At 43.6% G+C, this 23,671-nt stretch overlaps 1 protein-coding gene across 2 annotated transcripts in view; it reads right to left on the bottom strand.

Moving 5' to 3' along the window:
- Window positions 1-1,796: 1,796 nt before the first annotated feature.
- Window positions 1,797-23,671, bottom strand: part of ELMOD2 (ELMO domain containing 2) — a 46,898-nt gene continuing 25,023 nt past the window's right edge. For both annotated transcript variants that reach the window (XM_077279232.1, XM_077279231.1), the window contains exons 7-9: window positions 13,642-13,710; window positions 12,057-12,190; window positions 1,797-3,318 (exon numbers count right to left, since the gene is read on the bottom strand). In XM_077279232.1, the coding sequence (XP_077135347.1) occupies window positions 3,179-3,318; window positions 12,057-12,190; window positions 13,642-13,710 (343 nt within the window). In that variant the 3' untranslated portion in view covers window positions 1,797-3,178. The remainder of the gene's footprint in view (window positions 3,319-12,056; window positions 12,191-13,641; window positions 13,711-23,671) is intronic.

Genomic DNA, 23,671 nt, shown 5'->3' with positions numbered 1-23,671 from the left:
AACAGGCAGGTCCGTGATACTGTTGTGGAGAAGTTTAAAGCCGGATTTGGATACAAAATGATTTCCAAAACTTTAAACAGCCCAAGGAGCACCGTGCAAGCGATCATAATGAAATGGAAGGAGTATCATACCACTGCAAATCTACCAAGACCCAGCTGTCCCTCTAAAGTTTCATCTCAAGCAAGGAGAAGACTGATCAGAGATGCAGCCAAGAGGCCCATGATCACTCTGGATGAACTGCAGAGATCTACAGCTGAGGTGGGACAGTCAGTCCATAGGACAAAAATCAGTCGTACACTACACAAATCTGGCCTTTATGGAAGAGTGGCAAGAAGAAAGCCGTTTCTCAAAGATATCCATAAAAAGTGTTGTTTAAAGTTTGCAACAAGCCACCTGAGAGACACACCAAACATGTGGAAGAAGGTGCTCTGGTCAGATGAAACCAAAACTTTTTGGCAACAATGCCAAACAATATGTTTGGCGTAAAGGCAACACAGCTCATCACCCTGAACACACCATCCCCACTGTCAAACGTGGTGGCAGCATCATGGTTTGGGCCTGCTTTTCTTCAGCAGGGACAGGGAAGTTGGTTAAAATTGATGGGAAGATAGATGGAGCCAAATACAGGACCATTCTTGAAGAAAACCTGTTGGGAGTCTGCAAAAGACCTGAGACTGGGACGGAGATTTGTCTTCCAACAAGACAATGATCCCAAACATAAAGCAAAATCTACAATGAAATGGTTCACAAATAAACGTATCCAGGTGTTACAATGGCCAAGTCAAAATCCAGACCTCAATCCAATCGAGAATCTGTGGAAAGAGCTGAAAACTGCTGTTCACAAACGATCTCCATCAAACCGCTCTGAGCTCGAGCTGTTTGCCAAGGAAGAATGGGCAAGAATTTCAGTCTCTTGATGTACAAAACTGATAGAGACATACCCCAAGCGACTTGCAGCTGTAATCGCAGCAAAAGGTGGCGCAACAAAGTATTAAGTTAAAGGGGCTGAATAATATTGCACGCCCCGCTTTCCAGTTTTTGATGGTCCACAAAAATTTAAAATAACCAATAAATTTTGTTCAACTTCACAATTGTGTTCCACTTGTTGTTGATTCTTCACCAAAATTTTACATTTGGTATCTTTATGTTTGAAGCATGATATGTGGGAAAAGGTTGAAAATTTTAATACTTTCGCAAGGCACTGTAAGTCTATGAGAGCCGGAACGAAGCTCTGGTAGCCCTGCATTCAAGAGGGACCTCTGGCTCGCCCCATTAAACACTGGAGCTGCCAGCAGGTCATGAACTGCAGGCAGGAGATGGACCGAAGTGGTAGTGAAAACATGAAAATGCTGGAAGATGAGTATCAGACAAGGGACAGGGGACATGGAATTTAAGCACCACTCCAGCAGTGAAATAAAAACTGCTGGAGGGTTGCTTTAATGTTTTGCCAGCGCTATGGCTCATGCTGCTGCTTCTAGCCTTCTGCTGCTCCAGAATACACAGGAACCCATCTTTCATTGCTGCATATGTAACTACATTGAGTATAAAGTGAGGCAGCAGCACCGATGGCTATTGTGTTCACATGCTGCCCTCTCACAGCCTCACTCCTCACAACGGTATCACCCAGTTATGGAGCAAATGGTAAATCTAGAATTTGATGCCTGGAGCAAGCCTGACACTCCAGTCTCCCTTTTTTTTTATCAAATGACCAATGCTTTCCATACTATTTCATGAGGTTTTCCAGGAGCTAACAAGCCATTTTTAAACTAAAGACATAAACCAAAGACAAAAACATATTCAAATGCTTGTATGTTATTATTTTTCTTAAGAGTGCTTACTCAAAGACAGCATCAGCATTTAACTACATCATAACCATAAGAGTAGTTTGAGGTATGTGCCCATGAATGGAAATATAAAGGATAGAAATTAGTTAACACATACAGCAAATTCAGGAAAAATAAAACTCTTTGAAATGTGTATGTCACATAAACAGATCTTCTGACCGAGTTAAAATGTAGTGAGCTGCTTGTCCTAGAGCGCACCCTAGTCCTTTTATTGCAGGTACGCTATCCAGACCTCATCCACTCTTTCATAGGATGGAGCCCACCAACACCAGATGAAACGTCTTGGTGAGATTTCATTTCATTCAGATAAAACTGCAACAGGTACTGCAAAACAGCTTGGAGACCACTACTAACATGGAAAATAGACATAACCCGTGGTAAACATACAAACCTATTAATATAACGCCTGAATCCAGAATGTTAATGGACTGATGAGATTACTGGGGTGAAAGGGAACATGTGCGGTCAGATAACACTATTAGCCTGCCGAGATTAGGTTCATGTGCGGGTTTATTGTGTTACTGAAAGTGTGGTTCCCAGGAGTAAATGACATTTATTCCTGCCGGGAGATGCCGGTTTTTAGTTTTACAGGCTTGCCGCCACCGTTACAGTCATCATTCACAGCACTAAAAGTGACTGTTATAAGCACGCCCTGGCACCTTGATTGACTGCTGACTCTACAGTGATTAATTGACAGTTGGATCTGCAGTGTAAGTGCCAGGGTGTGCTTACAGTTATTTATCACTGTGTACTGAGGAGTGACTGAAAACGCACTAGCATGCCTGTATGACTGAAAGCCGGCGGCTACCAGGAGGAATAAAAACTTTCTCCCAGGTGCCGCACTTTCAATACGGCGGTCATGCACTTTTCTAACACCATTCACCTGCAGATTAACCATATATCTGCAGAATAATAGCAGTATCGTACATGACAGGTTTCCTACATGATGAAGGATCAGAGTCAATTGGGACAAATGTGATGGGTTGACAAACTTCTATATATTACTAGGGAAAAATGTACAGTTTGCTGTGGTAGACTCTGAAACCATACACATGAATGACGTCCCTATTAGCACTCCAAAAATAATATTCGTTTATAGCATCAGACTACGTGGGAGATGAAGAGTAGGTTAACTCGGGAGTGGTGGCAAACCCATTCCGGTGACAATGACTTTTCCCAATTTTCATACAAACATACATAGAATCTGATTGTCAGTCAGCCTTAGTAAAACAAGTATACACAATGATGAAAACAATACATAAAGGACATTTTCATTAAATAATTCAAGATAGACAGAGCCTTCGAATACATAAATTATGATTATGGTAGTGCTGTTAAAGAGTCAGTATGACATCAGGGTCGCTGAGGAGATGCTTGATCTGATCATGGAACTTTTCTCTGTACTGGTTGAAATGCATAATACTCTCAGGTTCTTCTTTAAACCAGAACTTGTCAAATTCATACAGAAGATAGCCTAAAACCAAAATCAGAAAGAATGTCAGATACACTTTAAAAGAGGTGTGCTATAAGAAAATAAAATACCTGGAAGGTGCATGCTGCAATGATCGCACTATATGCAAACCAAGGAATATGGCAGCACCCTGTATATGCCACGACATATGCAATCTACATTACTGCCGTGTAGAATAATCTTATAAAATGAAGGCACTTAGGGCCCGATTTTTCATGTTTTTTTTTTTTTTCTTTACAGTCGCTTCTCTTTTTATCTTTTGGTATTCACCGAAGTTTAAGGTGTCTAAAGGGTGCACACATTTCATGAATTTAGTACAAAAAATTTTTTTTTCTGTCTTTAACCATTTTTGGGACTTTTAGAACAAAAACTTACATCTTTTTTCAAAATGTTGCAGAAATTGTTCAAAATCTTTATGGCTTATAAAAAACACTCCAGTGGTGGGAGGGGTTCTGTAGTACATTTGCGTCAAATTTTGTGCAAACCCTAAATCATGACCACAGTGAAGAACTTAATATATACAAAGAAAAACAAGGCCAACATATACAAAATAGACTTACAAAGGCGCAAATGGAAACCATGAATTTGGTGCAGGAAAAGAAAGACCAAAAACCATAACAAGGTTTACCTTTCTCTGAAGAGACCCTAAACCTAATATTCCTGAAACATACCTCCCCTGGGCTAAAAAACCTACAAATTTAAAGGGAACCTGTCACCCCCAAAATCGAAGGTGAGCTAAGCCCACCGGCATCAGGGGCTTATCTACAGCATTCTGGAATGCTGTAGATAAGCCCCCGATGTAACCTGAAAGATGAGAAAATGACGTTAGATTATACTCACCCAGGGGCGGTCTTGGTCCGGTTCTGGTCCGTTGGGCATCGCGGTCTGGTCCGGGGCCTCTTATCTTCATTCCATGACGTCCTCTTCTTGTCTTCACGCTGCGGCTCCGGCGTACTTTGTCTGTCCTGTTGAGGGCAGAGCAAAGTACTGCAGTGCACAGGTGCTGGGCCTCTCTGACCTTTCCCGGTGCCTGCGCACTGCAGTACATTGCTCTGCCCTCAACAGGACAGACAAAGTACGCCTGCGCCGGAGCCACAGCGTGAAGACAAGAAGAGGACGTGATCGTAAGATGGGAGGCCCCGGACCGGACCAGACGCCCATCGGACTAGACGCCCATCGGACCAGAACAGAATCGGGTCCGCCCTTGGGTGAGTATAATCTAACCTCTTTTTCTCATCTTTCAGGATACATCGGGGCTTATCTACAGCATTACAGAATGCATTACAGAATGCTGTAGATAAGCCCCTGATGCCGGTGGGCTTAGCTCACCTTCGATTTTGGGGGTGACAGCTTCCCTTTAAAGGGGCAGATAAAATACAGCACTAATTAAAAATATCCTTAGGTTGATGGAGGCAGAATGATTAAATAAAATATTGTTTAACCCCTTCCTGACTAAGCCGGTTTTCCTTTCTGTACTTTCACGCACCCCCTACTAAGAAAACTTCCCAACTTCCTCTTTCCATATACATAGCCATATGAGGGCTTGTTATTCATAGGATGGGTTCTAGTTCTTAAAGACACCATTTACTTTACCTAAAGATGTTCTTTAAAATGGGAAAAAAATTCCAAGTGAATTGATATGGTGAAAATTTAACGCCATCGTTTTTTAGTTGTCTATTTTATTATTACTATTTTGGGTTCCATTTGTCTTTTTGAGCGCTTCTTATTCTGTTGTTTCCTTGGACAGTTGAAAAACAAAATTCTGGAGTTTTCATTCTTTTTCTTTATGGCATTTAAATTATGGGTTGAATAATTTTGCATTTTGAAAGATGGAGCTACCAAATGTGCTTTTTTATTTAGGAAAAAAGTGGCAATTTGAACTAAGTTTTTTTCCATATTCTTTTAGGTGGATGACAGCCAAGGGTTCCCCTACACCCACGTACATCAAAACAATTGGGCTGTGTGCGTATGATGAGTTTTTAGTGAGTTTTTGATGCAGCAAAAACGCAACATCTTATAGTTCCAGAAAAGTGGATGGTATTTATAGAAATGTCATGTCCGATGTGCTTTTTTTTTTCCACAAGCAGATTGAACTGATCTGCGGTGCGGCGTTTCAAATATGTAAAATATCAACTTCTTATGTGGGTACGCTGAGTTTTAAGTACAGATTTTCCCCACAGAACTGCATTAGATATGAAAAGTCTGCAGACATTTAGGTGGTAAAACATCATCAATCGGTTCTAGCTTCCATCGGTGCTGTAAGAAGTCAGCAACTGCCATGTGTTTATTTAGGTTATATACTCTAAAACACACCCATCTATATTAAGTGCCTTTTCAGAAAAAGCCGTCATATATGTACATAAGGAGCAGAACTATTTCTGGCTACTGGAACAAAGAGGAGGGAGCAGCACTGTAAACATGTCATTCACGTATGGGTGCAAAGCATCCAAGCGTCCAATATATATGTATACTTAGATTTACGCCGTGCCAATCCTGTCTAATCTCTAACATGGCAATCATGGGGTTACTTTCCTTTAATGGCTTTATATATAGCTCCTGCTAATGTATTACAGCCAAGGGCCCAGATCGGTATGGGCCCAGATCGGTATGACCACAGTGGATCACCTCTGACGGGAGCATTCTGGTTCTCTGGTCACCTAGACCAGTGTTCCTCAACTCCAGTCCTCAAGGCCCACCAACAGATCATGTTTTCAGGTTTTCCTTTGTTTTGCACAGGTAATGCAATTATCACCTGGGCAATACTAAGGAAATCCTGAAAACATGACCTGTTGGTGGGCCTTGAGGACTGGAGTTGGGGACCCCTGACCTAGACAAATACAGAATAAGATTTCCCAAGACTTAAAGGTGGAGGGTTAGCGAAAATCTGCCCAAAAGTGAACAATCTCAGGAGGACCAGGGGTATTTCCAGGACAAGCAGGGCGAGCTAAACATTCGAGGCGATATATAGGAAGAGATGAAAAGGAGTAAACTTGTTTAAATTTCTTGCTATTTCATTTATGCCCTTTTAAACCTTATAAGTCATCGGACATGAGCACCATATGAAAAGCCCTTATCCCTTGTAGATTGTGAGCCTTCGCGGGCAGGGTCCTCTCTCCTCCTGTACCAGTCATGACTTGTATTGTTTAAGATTATTGTACTTGTTTTTATGTATACCCCTCCTCACATGTAAAGCGCCATGGAATAAATGGCGCTATAACAATAAATAATAATAATAATCTATTGCTCTATATTATTCTGCAAAATTAGTATCATTTAGGGTTAGCAATTAATAGGACTTGACAGGGACAGCAGTCGCTGAACGCCATCTGCATGATTAATATGGTGCCACCCTCCGCGGGTAGGTAGGGCGCTACGGCCATCTAGGGAAAGATACTAAATTATGCCCAAAAATATAACCTGTAACTTTTGTGGTAATAAGCTTTTATCTACTATATAATTGTCTATGGGTCACTTCCGTTTGTCTGTCTGTCACGGATATTTAATGGTCGCAGCCTCTGTCTGTCATGTAAATCCAAGTCGCTGATTGGTCGCGGCAAAACGGCCATGACCAATCAGCGATGGGCACAGTCAGGCGGCAAAATGGCCACTCCTTCCTCCCCGCAGTCAGGGCCCGCTCCATACTCCCCTCCAGTCAGCGCTCACACAGGGTTAATGGCAGCGTTATGCCGCGGGTAACGCACTCCGTTACCGCTGCTATTAACCCTGTGTGACCAACTTTTTACTATTGATGCTGCCTATGCAGCATCAATAGTAAAAAGATCTAATGTTAAAAATAATTAAAAAAATAAAAACTAGTTATATACTCACCGTCCGTCGGCCCCTCGGATCCAGAACCGGCCTTTCCTGCTCCTCGCGACGCCCCGGTGACTGCTCCATGCACTGCGGTCTCGAGAGACCGCTACATCATCTCGTGAGACCGCAATGCACTCTTGGGACCGGAGCGCGCGAGGAGCATCGGTAAATGCTTCGCCTGGATCCGGGGCCAACGGAAGGTGAGTATAGAACCATTTTTTATTTTAATTCTTTTTTTTTTTTAACAGGGATATGATGTCCACATTGCAATGTACTGCGCGGCCTGTGCTATACACTGCGCGGCCTGTGCTATACACTGCGCGGCCTGTGCTATACACTGCGCGGCTTGTGCTATACACTGCGCGGCCTGTGCTATACACTCCGCGGCCTGTGCTATATACTACGTGGCTGTGCAATACACTACGTGGGCTGTTGTATACTACATGGCTGGCCGCGAACAATCAGCGACAGGCGCAGTCCGGCCGAATCCTGTGTATAAATTGCATTATTCTAAGATCTTCATAAATAAACTACATACATATTCTAGATTACCCGATGCGTTAGAATCGGGCTACCATCTAGTTTTATATATTTGTCTAAGATATATCTGAGTATCTAGTCATCGTTAGTTTGGCATAGATTATTTTTTTCTTTTATAGTATTTACAATAAAGATTACGTTTTAGATGGTTATTTTTTTGTAAGCTGAACTAAAAAATCTCCAGAAATGTTGGAAACCATCAGGAGCATAAAGATTGCAGTTGGAATAAGTGGGATGGTGACCGGGCCTAGTAGGGGCTGGGAGACTCACACAGAACCAGCAGGGTCCATTGAGTGAGGAAGAAGCGCAGCTACTCCTGTAGTTACCAGAGAAGCAGAAAGCGTGCCTCCCTCCAGCACTGCAGCCCCGGAGACCATCTATACCTTGGTTACTGAGCGTCACTAAGATAATCAATTCACAGTGCTGGGCTGTGGTGGGAAGGACATGTTTCCCCCCACACTGGCCGCCTTCTTTCCGATGTTTAGGGCTGTACCGGCAGCAGCACAGATGGCCAAACTAATCACTGACCTCAGGCAGCTTCAGTCCCTGCTGCTCGGGGGCAGATGCTTCTTTGTTCAGCCTATCAGCGTTTAGCAGCCAGGAAGCTCAGTGCTGATTGGCTGCCGACATCTCTCTCACACAAGTGTCTCTGCTCCAAGCTTGTGTGACCTGCATGCTGAGGTGGGGTACACAGGGTGCAGCACAGGATGGAGGTGAGTAGAGATGGAGGGAGGAAGTATGTGTGTATATTAAAGGGAACCTGTCACCTCGTTTTTTGAAGATGAGCTAAAAATAGCGTTAAATAGGGGCAGAGCTGGGCGTTACATTAGTGTCTTTGTGTGCCTTTATTACCCACCTATGCTGCCGAAATACCTTTGTAAAGTCGCCGTTTTGTGCTGTCACTCACGCTGGTCTGGTCCTATGGGCGTGGTGACAGTGCTGTTTCTCCCCCAGAATCCTGCTCATCATTACGTTGGTGGCGTAGTGGTGTGCGCATGTCCAAAAGGCGAATCCACTGCCCAGGTGATGAAAAACAGCGCGATCTGCGCTATTCAGCCGTTTACCGGTGGGCGCGGCCATCTTTCCGGTGGCCGCGCGTGCGCAGATGGAGCGCTCTGCTGCCCAGGGCTTCAGGAAAATGGCCGCGGAATACCGCGCGTGCATAGCTGGAGATCGCGGCAGCCATTTTCCTGAAGCCCTGGGCAGGAGAGCGCTCCATCTGCGCACGCGCGGCCACAGGAAAGATGGCCGCGCCCACCGGTAAACGGCTGAATAGCGCAGATCGCGCTGTTTTTCATCACCTGGGCAGTGGATTCGCCTTTTGGACATGCGCACACCACTACGCCACCAACGTAATGATGAGCAGGATTCTGGGGGAGAAACAGCACTGTCACCACGCCCATAGGACCAGACCAGCGTGAGTGACAGCAGAAAACGGCGACTTTACAAAGGTATTTCGGCAGCATAGGTGGGTAATAAAGGCACACAAGAGACACTAATGTAACGCCCAGCTCAGCCCTATTTAACGCTATTTTTAGCTCATCTTCAAAAAACGGGGTGACAGGTTCCCTTTAAGCTGACAACTGCACGGTTGTTACTCTTTGGCGGGTATTGTGACAATTATAGGTAGGAGGCTGCTTGTAACCACTATGGGGGAATTATATTGGCGGCTGCGACTTTGGGAAAGGAAACTGCACCTAGTGACTAAGGATATTGTGGATAGGGGGCTGCTGGGCCCAACTGTGGGTAACTGTATATAATAGTGTGTGTGTGTGTGTGTGTGTGTGTGTGTGTGTGTGTGTGTGTGTGTGTGTGTGTGTGTGTGTGTGTGTGTGTGTGTGTGTAAAATGTGTGTGTATACATAAAATTATATGTTTGTAGAAAATCATTTGTGTGTATATATCATACTTTGATATGTACGTACGGTATGTAAAAGCCTTCCTGTGCATGTGTGAAAAAAAGTTCTAATGTACAGTAAAAGTGGACTTCAGTGTGCTTGTGTCCACATGTGTAATGCAGAGCACTTAGCACAGAATGAAGAGCTAATGAGCGGGGGTAGGGGTGCCACAGAATGATGAGTGGGGAAGGGGTAGAGGGGGAAGGAAACCGTGCCGTGGACTGATGCTATCATCAGTGAGGGGAGAGGTGGGCAATGGGAGATTTATTCAAAAATTTGCTCTGCTGCCCATAGTAATCTAGCTATTACTGGCACCTAAGCATTGAGTGACAAAGGGGAGTGGTTGCTGTGCACATGTACATTTTTTATAGGAGAAATTGACATTGTGTACTCGGGACTCACCTTATTCATATGCATTCATGAAATGTAAATAATGTGCATATAATTGTATCTTTTGTAAAACTGATATCTCAACTGGTAGTGGAATTGTGGGTATAAATGCCATTGACAACTGCTTGTGCTGGATAATCGCTCCACAGAAGACCTGAACTGTAAGGGTACCGTCACACAGTACCATTTTCATCGCTACGACGGCACGATCCGTGACGTCGCAGCGTCGTATGATTATCGCTCCAGCGTCGTAGACTGCGGTCACACTTTGCAATCACGGCGCTGGAGCGATGCCGAAGTCCCCGGGTAACCAGGGTAAACATCGGGTTACTAAGCGCAGGGCCGCGCTTAGTAACCCGATGTTTACCCTGGTTACCAGCGTAAACGTAAAAAAAACAAACAGTACATACTCACATTCCGGTGTCTGTCCTCCGGCGTCTCAGCTTCTCTGCCCTGTGTAAGCACCATAGCCGGAAAGCAGAGCGGTGACGTCACCGCTGTGTTCGCTTTCCGGCCGGCAGGCGCTCACAGTGCAGAGAAGCTGAGACGCCGGAGGACAGACACCGGAATGTGAGTATGTACTGTTTGTTTTTTTTACGTTTACGCTGGTAACCAGGGTAAACATCGGGTTACTAAGCGCGGCCCTGCGCTTAGTTACCCGATGTTTACCCTGGTTACAAGCGAACACATCGCTGGATCGGTGTCACACACAACGATCCAGCGATGTCAGCGGGTGATCAAGCGACGAAAGAAAGTTCCAAACGATCTGCTACGACGTACGATTCTCAGCAGGGTCCCTGATCGCTGCTGCGTGTCAGACACTGCGATATCGTAACGATATCGCTAGAACGTCACGAATCGTACCTTCGTAGCGATGAAAATGGCACTGTGTGACGGTACCCTAACACGTCTGGACAAATAAATCAACCTTTACCTGAAGTATGGAGTCTGCTTTAAATTCTCTTTAGACAATTTGGACAAAATGGCCATTATATGTCTTGTATATGGAATTTTCAGAAGTTTCCCGTATTCAGGCTCCTTCTATAATTGTCAATCCCCTGTCAGCTCAGCTCCAAAATGGACAGAGATTCGCTGCTACAATGTCCCACGTACATGGACGATCCTGAACCTCTAACTCACTGTACCACAATGTTAGATGCAGCACCAGCAGAGCGGACTTCATACAGAACTACGAAAACGCCTAAAAATACTTACAAAATGCTTAAAAAGATGTCCCAAGCTTTTTGTGGAGTGTTTTATTCACTTCTATTGTAAAGTATGAAACAGCATCATAGCAGAAAAAGCCAGAAAAATGCTCCAGTCAATTCTTTGAAACGCTTAGTGTTTTCTGAAAAGTGAAGCTAATATTAAATGATCAAAAGATCGAATAAGAAGTTGTTTTCTTATAAAATTATTAAGAAGAGTCAAGCGTTTGGGGTTTTTTTCAGCTTCAACCTGCTCTGAAAATACTTGAAAAAAAAAAATAAAAAATTGTGCGAACATGCTCCTACAAGAACTATAACTTTTTTCCCATCAACAAAGCCATATAAAGGCTTGTGAGACTAGTTGCGGTTTTGAATTACACCACATTCATGTTAATGGTAAAAAAATAAAAATGACTTTATCTCTTGACTGTATGAGAGCTTTTTTTCTCCAATGTGGGATTTAGCCGTTATTGGTATAATTTTGGAGTACAGACGACTTCTTGTCTGCTTTTTATTTACGGTAACTATTTGAGGAAAGCAATGTTTTCCGAGATTATACAATTTGGGCCAAAGTAAGGCAATGTTCTAAAATAACAAAATGAAAATATTCTTGTTACACCGGTTAGATCCCTCACTACTTCAGCATCGCTATGTCTGTGCCCCTACCTGGTGCTTGTTTACATGGCTGTAGCAACCATATGCCACCTACACATATGCCAGCTGCAGCCAATCACTCATCTCAATGAGCTCTTCCTCTACACCGCCAGCACATTTTTTATGTTGCTTCAAGTGTGTGTGTACAAATAAATATACATACATATACACACAATATACTAATAGATTGTACACAATGTTTAGGAGATAAATAATATTATACAAAAAAAAGAACAGCTTACAAAAAAACTGATGAAAGCATTTCATCTCCGGGAATCCAGGAACCATGTTATAAAAGTGAGACTTCAGAGCACCACTCTTTAGTAAACTGTACGCCATTTCTGTCAGATTGATGCCAACAATAGCATAGGAATACCTGTAAAACATAGCCTCATTAATTATCACTTTATTAATAGCTGCAAAAAGAACTATTAGATGCCAGCAGACTATCGATAGCACCAAGGAGTTAGTTCAGAAGATGCATTTAGTCACAATCAAGGAAAATGTCTACTGCGGGAAAAAAAATTATATAATTTACCCAACATCCTTTTTAGTCATAATATCTCAAAAGCATAAATTGATATTTCATAATCCTATATAACCAATTTAAGGGGTCTTCTCCGACTAAACTGATGATCTGTGTTTAATGCCCAGAATCCATGCTTTAGGACAACATTGTGCCCCTCTTTCTTTACACATGAAGACCCATTTTGCTTGTATACTAGGCACCCCCTGTATGGAGAAGCAGCACTGCCTGTATAAACGACCCAATGCCTCTTCAATATGAAGATTAACAGTAGTGATGAGCGAGTACACTCGTTGCTCGACTTTTCCCGAGCACGCACGGATGGTCTCTGAGTATTTGTGACTGCTCGGAGATTTAGTTTTCCTTGCCTCAGCTGCATGATTTGAGGCTACTAGACAGGTTGAATACATGTGGGGATTCCCTAGCAACCAGGCAACCCCCACATGTACTCAGGCTGGCTAGCAGCTGTAAATCATGCAGATGCGTGGACAAAAACTAAATCTCCGAGCACTAACAAATACTCGGAGATCACTCGAGCAACGAGTATACTCGCTCATCACTAATTAACAGATCTCAGAAGTTTAGCACTCACTGATCAAATATTGAGGGGCTATCCTAAACCATCAATATTGAGGTCCTAATTAAACCATTTGAAGCTGAGCAGTGATATAACATACTAGTCAGCTGACCAAATGAACAGAATTTCCCTGGCTACCCCATTGACACACATATTAACCATAGTCTGTAGTAATTTTTTACTACAGGTGACTGGAATTCTATGCCCCAAAACGTCCGATTATCCACCACATTTGGATCCGTCAGATGGAGCCAGAAAACCCATCTCTTCAAGAAAGCTTACAGACTGCAATAACCCTGCTACCACGTCACCACCACAGGATCTGCCGCCTCACCACCACCGGTGCTGCCGCCTCACCCCCACTGGAGCTGCCGCCTCACCCCCACTGGAGCTGCCGCCTCACCACCACCGGAGCTGCCGCCTCACCACCACCGGTGCTGCCGCCTCACCCCCACTGGAGCTGCCGCCTCACCACCACCGGAGCTGCTGCAACACCCCAATCTACTGTGTCCAAATCCACCATCCTGTAGACACTAAGCCCGCAGGTGCCGGGTCCTCTGCCCTCTGTAATAGCCTATGATTGTTAGCTTGTTTTCTGTAAATGATATCTGTATTTTTTATGCAACCCCTTCCCATGTACAGCACAATGGAACCAATAGTGCTATATAAACAAACAACAATATATACAAATATATGAAAAGAGGTTACTTTTTAATATTCTTACCCAATTTTTGGATGATTGGAATGAGACAGTAATAAACGAGATTCCTCTGTGTAATTTCTACTAAAATACCTACAAGAATATAAAAGTAGAAACAAAATCAGGAAGTTATTACATGCTAAAAGTACAAGGGTCTATTTGTATTTAGGGTTCAATGTTCAAAAATACACAAAAACTTTTATCTGAATAAGGCTCTGCTATTTATAGTACTTGAAGACAGAAAACAATACGTCCCAAATAATGTATACGAGATATCTTGTTTTAAGTCCTCATGGGTGAGGATTACAATGTGTTTAATACTCTACACATTGAGTCTTAAAGACTTTTGAAGGTATTTTATCTGTGCATTATTCTTTTAATTGTTGATTTCAACTGTAACTGGGGCTTCCATTTCACCCCAAGAGACAGACATTTCAGAGGTGTACTGGGTCTGTTAAGTCAGAAATTGAAATGCCTGCTCTGTCTATGATCAGCTGAGGAGGATCACCAGTGTGGCCAGTGATTAGCTGAGTTGGCATTTCCAGTTATGTTTTGGCTAAAAGAGGATCAGGAAACAGAGACCAGTTAGGAAAAGGAGATTGCCAAATAAGGATCTGCAGGGGGATCGCTGAGGATGTAATTTCTTAAAGGCAGTCTCAGCAACTCCTACAATAATTTATATTCCGTGGAAAACAATTCCTATTAAAGTCTATGGAGAAACATGCTAAACCTATGACATGCACTTTCACAAAAGGCCTGCAACCAAAATGTTATGTGTGTACAAAGAAGCCCCCAAAAGACACAGATAAAAAAAATCTATGCGAATCCAACCAGAAAAGATTTCTCATCACTTTCAAAGGTCATAGTATCCGAGTCTGTCACTGGGCCAGCATCAATATACATGAATGGATGGAGACAAAGAATACAATAATATATACTATTTAAAATGGGAATCGTGCGCACAATGCATGATTTATTTTCAAACTTGTCAGAGCACCAGCAGTGAGTCCAAAACTACATGTCCTATAGTGACTTGCACCTGCTCTCTGCTAATATTTAGCCCCTGACCAGTACAGTTTTTGAAGAGTCACACAGTGGGGAAAATAAGTATTTGATACACTAACGATTTTTTCAAGTTTTCCCAAATACAAAGAATGGAGAGGTGTGTAATTTTTATCGTAGGTACACTTCACCTGTGAGACAGAATCTAAAAATAAAGACCAGAAATCACATTGTATGATTTTAACCCCTTCACCCCCAAGGGTGGTTTGCACGTTAATGACCGGGCCAATTTTTACAATTCTGACCACTGTCCCTTTATGAGGCTATAACTCTGGAACGCTTTGACGGATCTTGGCGATTCTGACATTGTTTTCTCGTGACATATTGTACTTCATGTTAGTGGTAAAATTTATTCGATATAACTTGCATTTATTTGTGAAAAAAACGAATATTTGGCGAAAATTTTGAAAATTTCGCAATTTTCCAACTTTGAATTTTTATGCCCTTAAATCACAGACATATGTCACGCAAAATACTTAATAAGTAACATTTCCCACATGTCTACTTTACATCAGTACAATTTTGGAACCAAAATTTTTTTTTGTGACGGAGTTATAAGGGTTAAAAGTTGACCAGCAATTTCTCATTTTTACAACACCATTTTTTTTTAGGGACCACATCTCATTTGAAGTCATTTTGAGGGGTCTATATGATAGAAAATACTCAAGTGTGACACCATTCTAAAAACTGCACCCCTCAAGGTGCTCAAAACCACATTCAAGAAGTTTATTAACCCTTCAGGTGTTTCACAGGAATTTTTTGAATGTTTAAATAAAAATGAGCATTTAACTTTTTTTCACACACAATTTATTTCAGCTCCAATTTGTTTTATTTTACCAAGGGTAACAGGAGAAAATGGACCCCCAAAGTTGTTGTACAATTTGTCCTGAGTACGCTGATACCCCATATGTGAGGGTAAACCACTGTTTGGGCGTATGGCAGAGCTCGGAAGGAAAGGAGCGCCATTTGACTTTTCAATGCAAAATTGACTGGAATTGAGATGGGACGCCATGTTGCGTTTGGAGAGCCCCTGATGTGCCTAAACACTGAAACCCCCTACAAGTGACACCATTTTGGAAAGTAGACCCCCTAAGGAACTTATCTTGATGTGTGGTGAGCACTTTGACCCACCAAGTGCTTCACAGAAGTTTATAATGCAGAGCCGTAAAAATAAAAAATCATATTTTTTCACAAAAATGATCTTTTTGCCCCCAATTTTTTATTTTCCCAAGGGTAAGAGAAGAAATTGGACCCCAAAAAATGTTGTGCAATTTGTCCTGAGTACGATGATACCCCATATGTGGGTGTAAACCATTGTTTGGGCGCATGGCAGAGCTTGGAAGGGAAGGAGCGCCATTTGACTTTTCAATGCAAAATTGACTGGAATTGAGATGGGACGCCATGTTGCGTTTGGAGAGCCCCTGATGTGCCTAAACATTGAAACTCCCTACAAGTGACACCATTTTGGAAAGTAGACCCCCTAAGGAACTTATCTAGATGTGTGGTGAGCACTTTGACCCACCAAGTGCTTCACAGAAGTTTATAATGCAGAGCCGTAAAAATAAAAAATCATATTTTTTCACAAAAATGATCTTTTCGCCCCCAATTTTTTATTTTCCCAAGGGTAAGAGAAGAAATTGGACCCCAAAAAATGTTGTGCAATTTGTCCTGAGTACGATGATACCCCATATGTGGGTGTAAACCATTGTTTGGGCGCATGGCAGAGCTTGGAAGGGAAGGAGCGCCATTTGACTTTTCAATGCAAAATTGACTGGAATTGAGATGGGACGCCATGTTGCGTTTGGAGAGCCCCTGATGTGCCTAAACATTGAAACTCCCTACAAGTGACACCATTTTGGAAAGTAGACCCCCTAAGGAACTTATCTAGATGTGTTTTGAGAGCTTTGAACCCCCAAGTGTTTCACTACAGATTATAACGCAGAGCCGTGAAAATAAAACATCTTTTTTTTCCCACAAAAATGATTTTTAGCCCCCCAAATTTTTATTTTCCTAAGGATAACAAGAGAACTTGGACCCCAGAAGTTGTTGTTCAATTTGTCCCGAGTACGCTGATAACACATATGTTGGGGTAAACCCCTTTTTGGGCGCACGGGAGAGCTCGGAAGGGAAGGAGCACTGTTTTACTTTTTCAACGCAGAATTGGCTGGAATTGAGATTGGACGCCATGTCGCGCTTGTAGAGCCCCTGATGTGCCTGGACAGTGGAAACTCCCCAATTCTACCTGAAACCCTAACCCAAACACACCCCTAACCCTAATCCCAACGGTAACCCTAACCACACCCCTAGCCCTGACACACCCATAATTCTAATCCCAACCCTAATCCAAACGTAAATGTAATCCAAACCCTAACCCTAACTTTAGCCCCAACCCTAACTTTAGCCCCAACCCTAACTTTACCTCCAACCCTAGCCCTAACCCTAACCCTAACCCTACCCCTAACCCTAACCCTAAACGTGACTGAAATACGTGGCACTGAAATACGTGGCACTGAAATACGTGGCACTGAAATACGTGGCACTGAAATACGTGATACGTGGCACTTAAATACGTGGCACTGAAACACGTGGCACTGAAATACGTGATACGTGGCACTGAAATACGTGGCACTGAAATACGTGGCACTGAAATACGTGGCACTGAAATACGTGGCACTGAAATACGTGGCACTGAAATACGTGGCACTGAAATATGTGATACGTGGCACTGAAATACGTGGCACTGAAATACGTGGCACTGAAATACGTGGCACTGAAATACGTGGCACTGAAATACGTGGCACTGAAATACGTGATACGTGGCACTGAAATACGTGGCACTGAAATACGTGATACGTGGCACTTAAATACGTGGCACTGAAACACGTGGCACTGAAATACGTGATACGTGGCACTGAAATACGTGGCACTGAAATACGTGGCACTGAAATACGTGGCACTGAAATACGTGGCACTGAAATACGTGGCACTGAAATACGTGGCACTGAAATACGTGATACGTGGCACTGAAATACGTGGCACTGAAATACGTGGCACTGAAATACGTGGCACTGAAATACGTGGCACTGAAATACGTGGTACTAAAATATGTGGCACTGAAATACGTGATACGTGGCACTGAAATACGTGATACGTGGCACTGAAATATGTGATACGTGGCACTGAAATACGTGGCACTGAAACACGTGGCACTGAAATACGTGGCACTGAAATACGTGGCACTGAAATACGTGGCACTATGACTGTCAGAAAATGTTCATTAAACGGTTAGGGGTGAGGTTAGGGGTAGAGTTAGGGTTAGGGTTTGGATCCCTTTATCACCTTGATGGTGGTGGGTGGCTTTTCAGTGTGTTTAAATGCATGCGTTTTTAACGCAAACAAACGCATGTGCTTAAAAACGCAAGAAAATACTGCAGGTTGTATTTCTGAAAATGAACGCATGCAGAAAAAAAACGCATGCGTTTGAAAACGCGACCAAACGCGTACAAAAAAACCGCATGCGTTTTCAATGTTAAATATAGGGAAAAAACGCATGCGTTTTTTTGTGCAAAAAACGCTGCAGACAAAAACGCAAGTGTGAAACCAGCGACGCTTTTTATAGCAAAAAAGTTTTTGCGTCTCCACATTTTGAGACCTATAATTTTTCCACATTTTGCTCCACAGAGTCATGTGAGGTCTTGTTTTTTGCGGGACGAGTTGACGTTTTTATTGGTAACATTTTCGGACACGTGACCGTTTTTGATCGCTTTTTATTCCGATTTTTGTGAGGCAGAATGACCAAAAACCAGCTATTCATGAATTTCTTTTGGGGGAGGCGTTTATACCGTTCCGCGTTTGGTAAAATTGATAAAGCAGTTTTATTCTTCGGGTCAGTACGATTACAGCGATATCTCATTTATATCATTTTTTTATGTTTTGGCGCTTTTATACGATAAAAACTAAAATATAGAAAAAATAATTATTTTCGTATCGCTTTATTCTCAGGACTATAACTTTTTTATTTTTTTGCTGATAATGTTGTATGGCGGCTTGTTTTTTGCGGGACAAGATGACGTTTTCAGCGGTACCATGGATATTTATATCCGTCTTTTTGATCGCGTGTTATTCCACTTTTTGTTCGGCGGTATGGTAATAAAGCGTTGTTTTTTGCCTCGTTTTTTTTTTTTTTTTCTTACGGTGTTTACTGAAGGGGTTAACTAGTGGGGCAGTTTTATAGGTTGGGTCGTTACGGACGCGGCGATACTAAATATGTGTACTTTTATTGTTTTGTTTTTTTTATTTAGATAAAGAAATGTATTTATGGGAATAATATATTTTTTTTTTTTATTATTTATTTAGGATTTTTTTTTTTTTTTTTTTTACACATGTGGAAAAATTTTTTTTTAACTTTTTTACTTTGTCCCAGGGGGGGACATCACAGATCATTGATCTGGCAGTGTGCACAGCACTCTGCCAGATCGACGATCTGCTGTGCAGGGCTGCAGGCTTACCAAGTGTCTGCTCTGAGCAGACACTCGGTAAGCCACCTCCTTCCCTGCAGGACCCGGATGCCGCGGCCATCTTGGATCCGGGACCTGCAGCCAGGAAGGAGGTAGGAGACCCTCGCAGCAACGCGATCACATCGCGTTGCTCCGGGGGTCTCAGGGAAGCCCGCAGGGAGCCCCCTCCCTGCGCGATGCTTCCCTATACCGCCGGTACACTGCGATCATGTTTGATCGCGGTGTGCCGGGGGTTAATGTGCCGGGGGCGGTCCGTGACCGCTCCTGGCACATAGTGCCGGATGTCAGCTGCGATATGCAGCTGACACCCGGCCGCGATCGGCCGCGCTCCCCCCGTGAGCGCCGCTGATCGGTGATGACGTACTATCCCGTCGGCGGTCATACGGGCCCACCCCACCTCGACGGGATAGTACGTCAAATGTCGGGAAGGGGTTAACGTAATTCATGCAATTTTGGCCCACTCCTCCATACAGATCTTTCAGGTTTCGGGGCTGTCGCTGGGCAACATTGAGTTTCAGTTCCTTCCAAAGATTTTTTATTGGACTCAGGCCTGGAGACAAGCTAGTACACTCCAGGACCTTGAAATGTTTCTTACAGAGCCACTTCTAGTTGCCCTGGCTGTGTGTTTTGGGTCATTGTCATGCTGGAAGACCCACGACTGTTATGGTCTGGTGATTAAGGAGCGACATGCGACTAGCTCTGAGCTGGTGGTAACTATACCGACCGCAGTTCCTAATCTTAACACAGACACCAGCAGTAGCCGTGGGATGTTCCTGTCACTCCCTGGACACCTCGTCACAGCGGTAGAAGCAGGAAAGCTATCTTACCTCAGAGAAAATCCCCAAAGGATAGGACAGCCCCCCACAAATAATGACTGTGAGAGGAGAAGGAAATGACATACATAGTATGAAACAAGATTTAGCAAAGGAAGCCACTACTAGCTAGAAAGAATTAGTACAGGACAGAACACTGTGCGGTCAGTAATAAAAACTAGAAAAAGTCCACAGCAGAGAAATGCAAAAATCTCCACACCTGACTAAAAGTGTGGAGGGCAAACTCTGCTGCCCAGAGCTTCCAGCTTAGCTGATTAGATACATACTGATAAGCTGGACAAATGAGCAAAACATAGAAAGTGCTAAACAACAAAGTCCACAACAAGTGAACTGCAAAGAGACAAGCAAGGACTTAGCTTTGCTGAAATGGTCAGAGTGACAGGGAAATCCTCAGAGAGCCATGACTCCAAGCTCAACAATTGACAACTGGCATTGAATTACGGAAAAGGCCAGACTAATATAGCAGAGCCAGAAAGACGATCAGTGAAAACAGCTGCTGATGCTAAATCCAAGAAGCAGCCATACCACTCAAAACCACAGGAGGAAGCCCAAGAGCAGAACTCACAAAAATGCTACTTATAACCACCGGAGGGAGCCCAAGAGTGGAATTCACAACAGTACCCCCCCCTTGAGGAGGGGTCACCGAACCCTCACCAGAGCCCCCAGGCCGATCAGGACGAGCCAAATGAAAAGCACGAACCAAATCGGCGGCATGGACATCGGAGGCAACCACCCAAGAATTATCCTCCTGGCCATAACCCTTCCACTTGACAAGATACTGAAGCCTCCGCCTCGAAAAACGAGAATCCAAAATTTTCTCAACCACATATTCCAACTCCCCCTCAACCAACACCGGGGCAGGAGGATCAACAGATGGAACAACGGGTACCACATATCTCCGCAACAAAGATCTATGGAAAACATTGTGGATGGCAAAAGAGGCTGGAAGGGCCAAACGAAAAGACACTGGATTGATAATCTCAGAAATCTTATAAGGACCAATAAACCGAGCCTTGAACTTAGGGGAAGAAACCTTCATAGGAACATGACGAGAGGATAACCAGACCAAATCCCCCACACGAAGCCGAGGACCAACACACCGACGGCGGTTAGCAAAACGCTGAGCCTTTTCCTGAGACAACGTCAAATTGTCTACCACATGAGTCCAAATCTGCTGCAACCTGTCCATCACAGAATCCACACCAGGACAATCAGAAGGCTCAACCTGCCCTGAAGAAAAACGAGGATGGAAACCAAAATTACAAAAGAAAGGCGAAACCAAAGTAGCCGAACTGGCCCGATTATTAAGGGCAAACTCAGCCAACGCCAAGAAAGCCACCCAATCATCCTGATCAGCAGACACAAAGCATCTCAAATAGGTTTCCAAGGTTTGGTTAGTTCGCTCGCTCAGTTTGGCCATTTGTCTGAGGATGGAACGCCGAAGAAAAAGACAAATTAATGCCCATCTTAGCACAAAAGGCCCGCCAAAACCTGGAAACAAACTGGGAACCTCTGTCAGACACAATATTCTCTGGAATGCCATGCAAACGAACCACATGCTGAAAAAATAATGGAACCAAATCAGAGGAGGAAGGCAATTTAGGCAAAGGTACCAAATGGACCATTTTAGAGAACCGGTCACAAACCACTCAGATAACAGACATCCTCTGGGACACAGGAAGATCCGGAATAAAATCCATGGAAATATGCGTCCAAGGCCTCTCCGGGACAGGCAAAGGCAAAAGCAACCCACTAGCGCGGGAACAGCAAGGCTTAGCCCGGGCACTAGTCCCACAGGACTGCACAAAAGAACGCACATCCCGCGACAAGGAAGGCCACCAAAAGGACCTAGCAACCAAATCTCTGGTACCAAAAATCCCAGGATGACCGGCCAACACAGAACAATGGACCTCAGAAATTACCTTACTTGTCCATCTATCAGGAACAAACAGCTTCCCCACAGGACAGCGGTCAGGTTTATCAGCCTGAAATTCCTGAAGCGCCCGCCGCAAATCAGGGGAGATGGCAGACAGAATCACCCCTTCCCTAAGAATGCCAACCGGCTCAAGGACTCCAGGAGAATCAGGCAAAAAACTCCTAGAGAGGGCATCCGCTTTAACATTCTTAGATCCCGGAAGATATGAGACCACAAAATCAAAACGGGAGAAAAACAGGGACCACCGAGCCTGTCTAGGGTTCAGCCGCTTGGCCGACTCGAGGTAAATCAGATTCTTATGATCGGTCAAGACCACAATGCGGTGCTTGGCTCCCTCAAGCCAATGTCGCCACTCCTCAAATGCCCACTTCATAGCCAACAACTCCCGATTGCCGACATCATAATTGCGTTCCGCAGGCGAAAACTTCGGGAAAAGAAGGCACATGGCTTCATCAAGAAACCATCAGAATTCCTCTGTGACAAAACGGCCCCTGCCCCAATCTCAGAAGCGTCAACCTCAACCTGAAAAGGAAGAGAAACATCCGGCTGACGCAAGACAGGGGCAGAAGTAAATCGGCGTTTAAGCTCCTGAAAGGCCTCAACAGCCTCAGAGGACCAATTAGTCACATCAGCGCCTTTCTTCGTCAAATCGGTCAGGGGTTTAACCACACTAGAGAAGTTGGCAATGAAATGGCGATAAAAATTAGCAAAGCCCAAAAATTTCTGAAGGCTCTTCACAGATGTGGGTTGAATCCAGTCATGAATGGCTTGGACCTTAACAGGATCCATTTTTATAGACGAAGGAGAAAAAATAAACCCCAAAAAAGAGACATTCTGAACTCTAAATAGGCACTTAGACCCCTTCACAAATAAAGCACTATCACGAAGGATCTGGAATACCATCCTGACCTGCTTCACATGAGACTCCCAATCATTTGAAAAAAAATCAAAATATCATCCAAATACACAATCAAGAATTTGTCAAGATAATTGCGGAAAATATCATGCATAAAGGACTGAAATACAGAAGGAGCATTAGAAAGCCCGAAAGGCATCACCAGGTATTCAAAATGGCCTTCGGGCGTATTAAATGCAGTTTTCCATTCGTCACCCTGTTTAATACGAACAAGATTATATGCCCCTCGAAGGTCAATCTTGGTAAACCAACTAGCCCCCTTAATCCGAGCAAACAAATCAGAGAGCAAAGGTAAAGGGTATTGGAATTTGACCGTGATCTTATTAAGAAGGCGATAATCAATACAGGGTCTCAAGGAGCCATCCTTCTTGGCAACAAAAAAGAATCCCGCTCCCAATGGTGACGAAGACGGCCGAATATGCCCCTTCTCTAAAGACTCCTTTACATAGCTCCGCATGGCGGTATGTTCAGGCACAGACAGGTTGAAAAGTTGGCCCTTAGGGAACTTACAGCCAGGAATCAAGTCAATAGCACAATCACAGTCCCTATGTGGAGGAAGGGAACTGGACTTGGGCTCATCAAATACATCCTGGAAATCTGCCAAAAATTCAGGAACATCAGAAGAGGGGGAAGAGGAAATTGACATTAAAGGAACGTCACTATGTACCCCTTGACAACCCCAACTAGTCACAGACATTGATTTCCAATCCAGCACTGGATTGTGTACTTGTAACCATGGAAAACCCAGTACAACAACATCATGTAAATTATGCAACACCAGAAAACGGCA

This window comes from Ranitomeya variabilis, chromosome 1 (genome assembly GCF_051348905.1).
Source record: "Ranitomeya variabilis isolate aRanVar5 chromosome 1, aRanVar5.hap1, whole genome shotgun sequence".
Taxonomy (NCBI): domain Eukaryota; kingdom Metazoa; phylum Chordata; class Amphibia; order Anura; family Dendrobatidae; genus Ranitomeya; species Ranitomeya variabilis.
The sequence above is the reverse complement of the archived record's forward strand: the minus strand, read 5'-3'. Positions and strand labels throughout refer to the sequence as shown.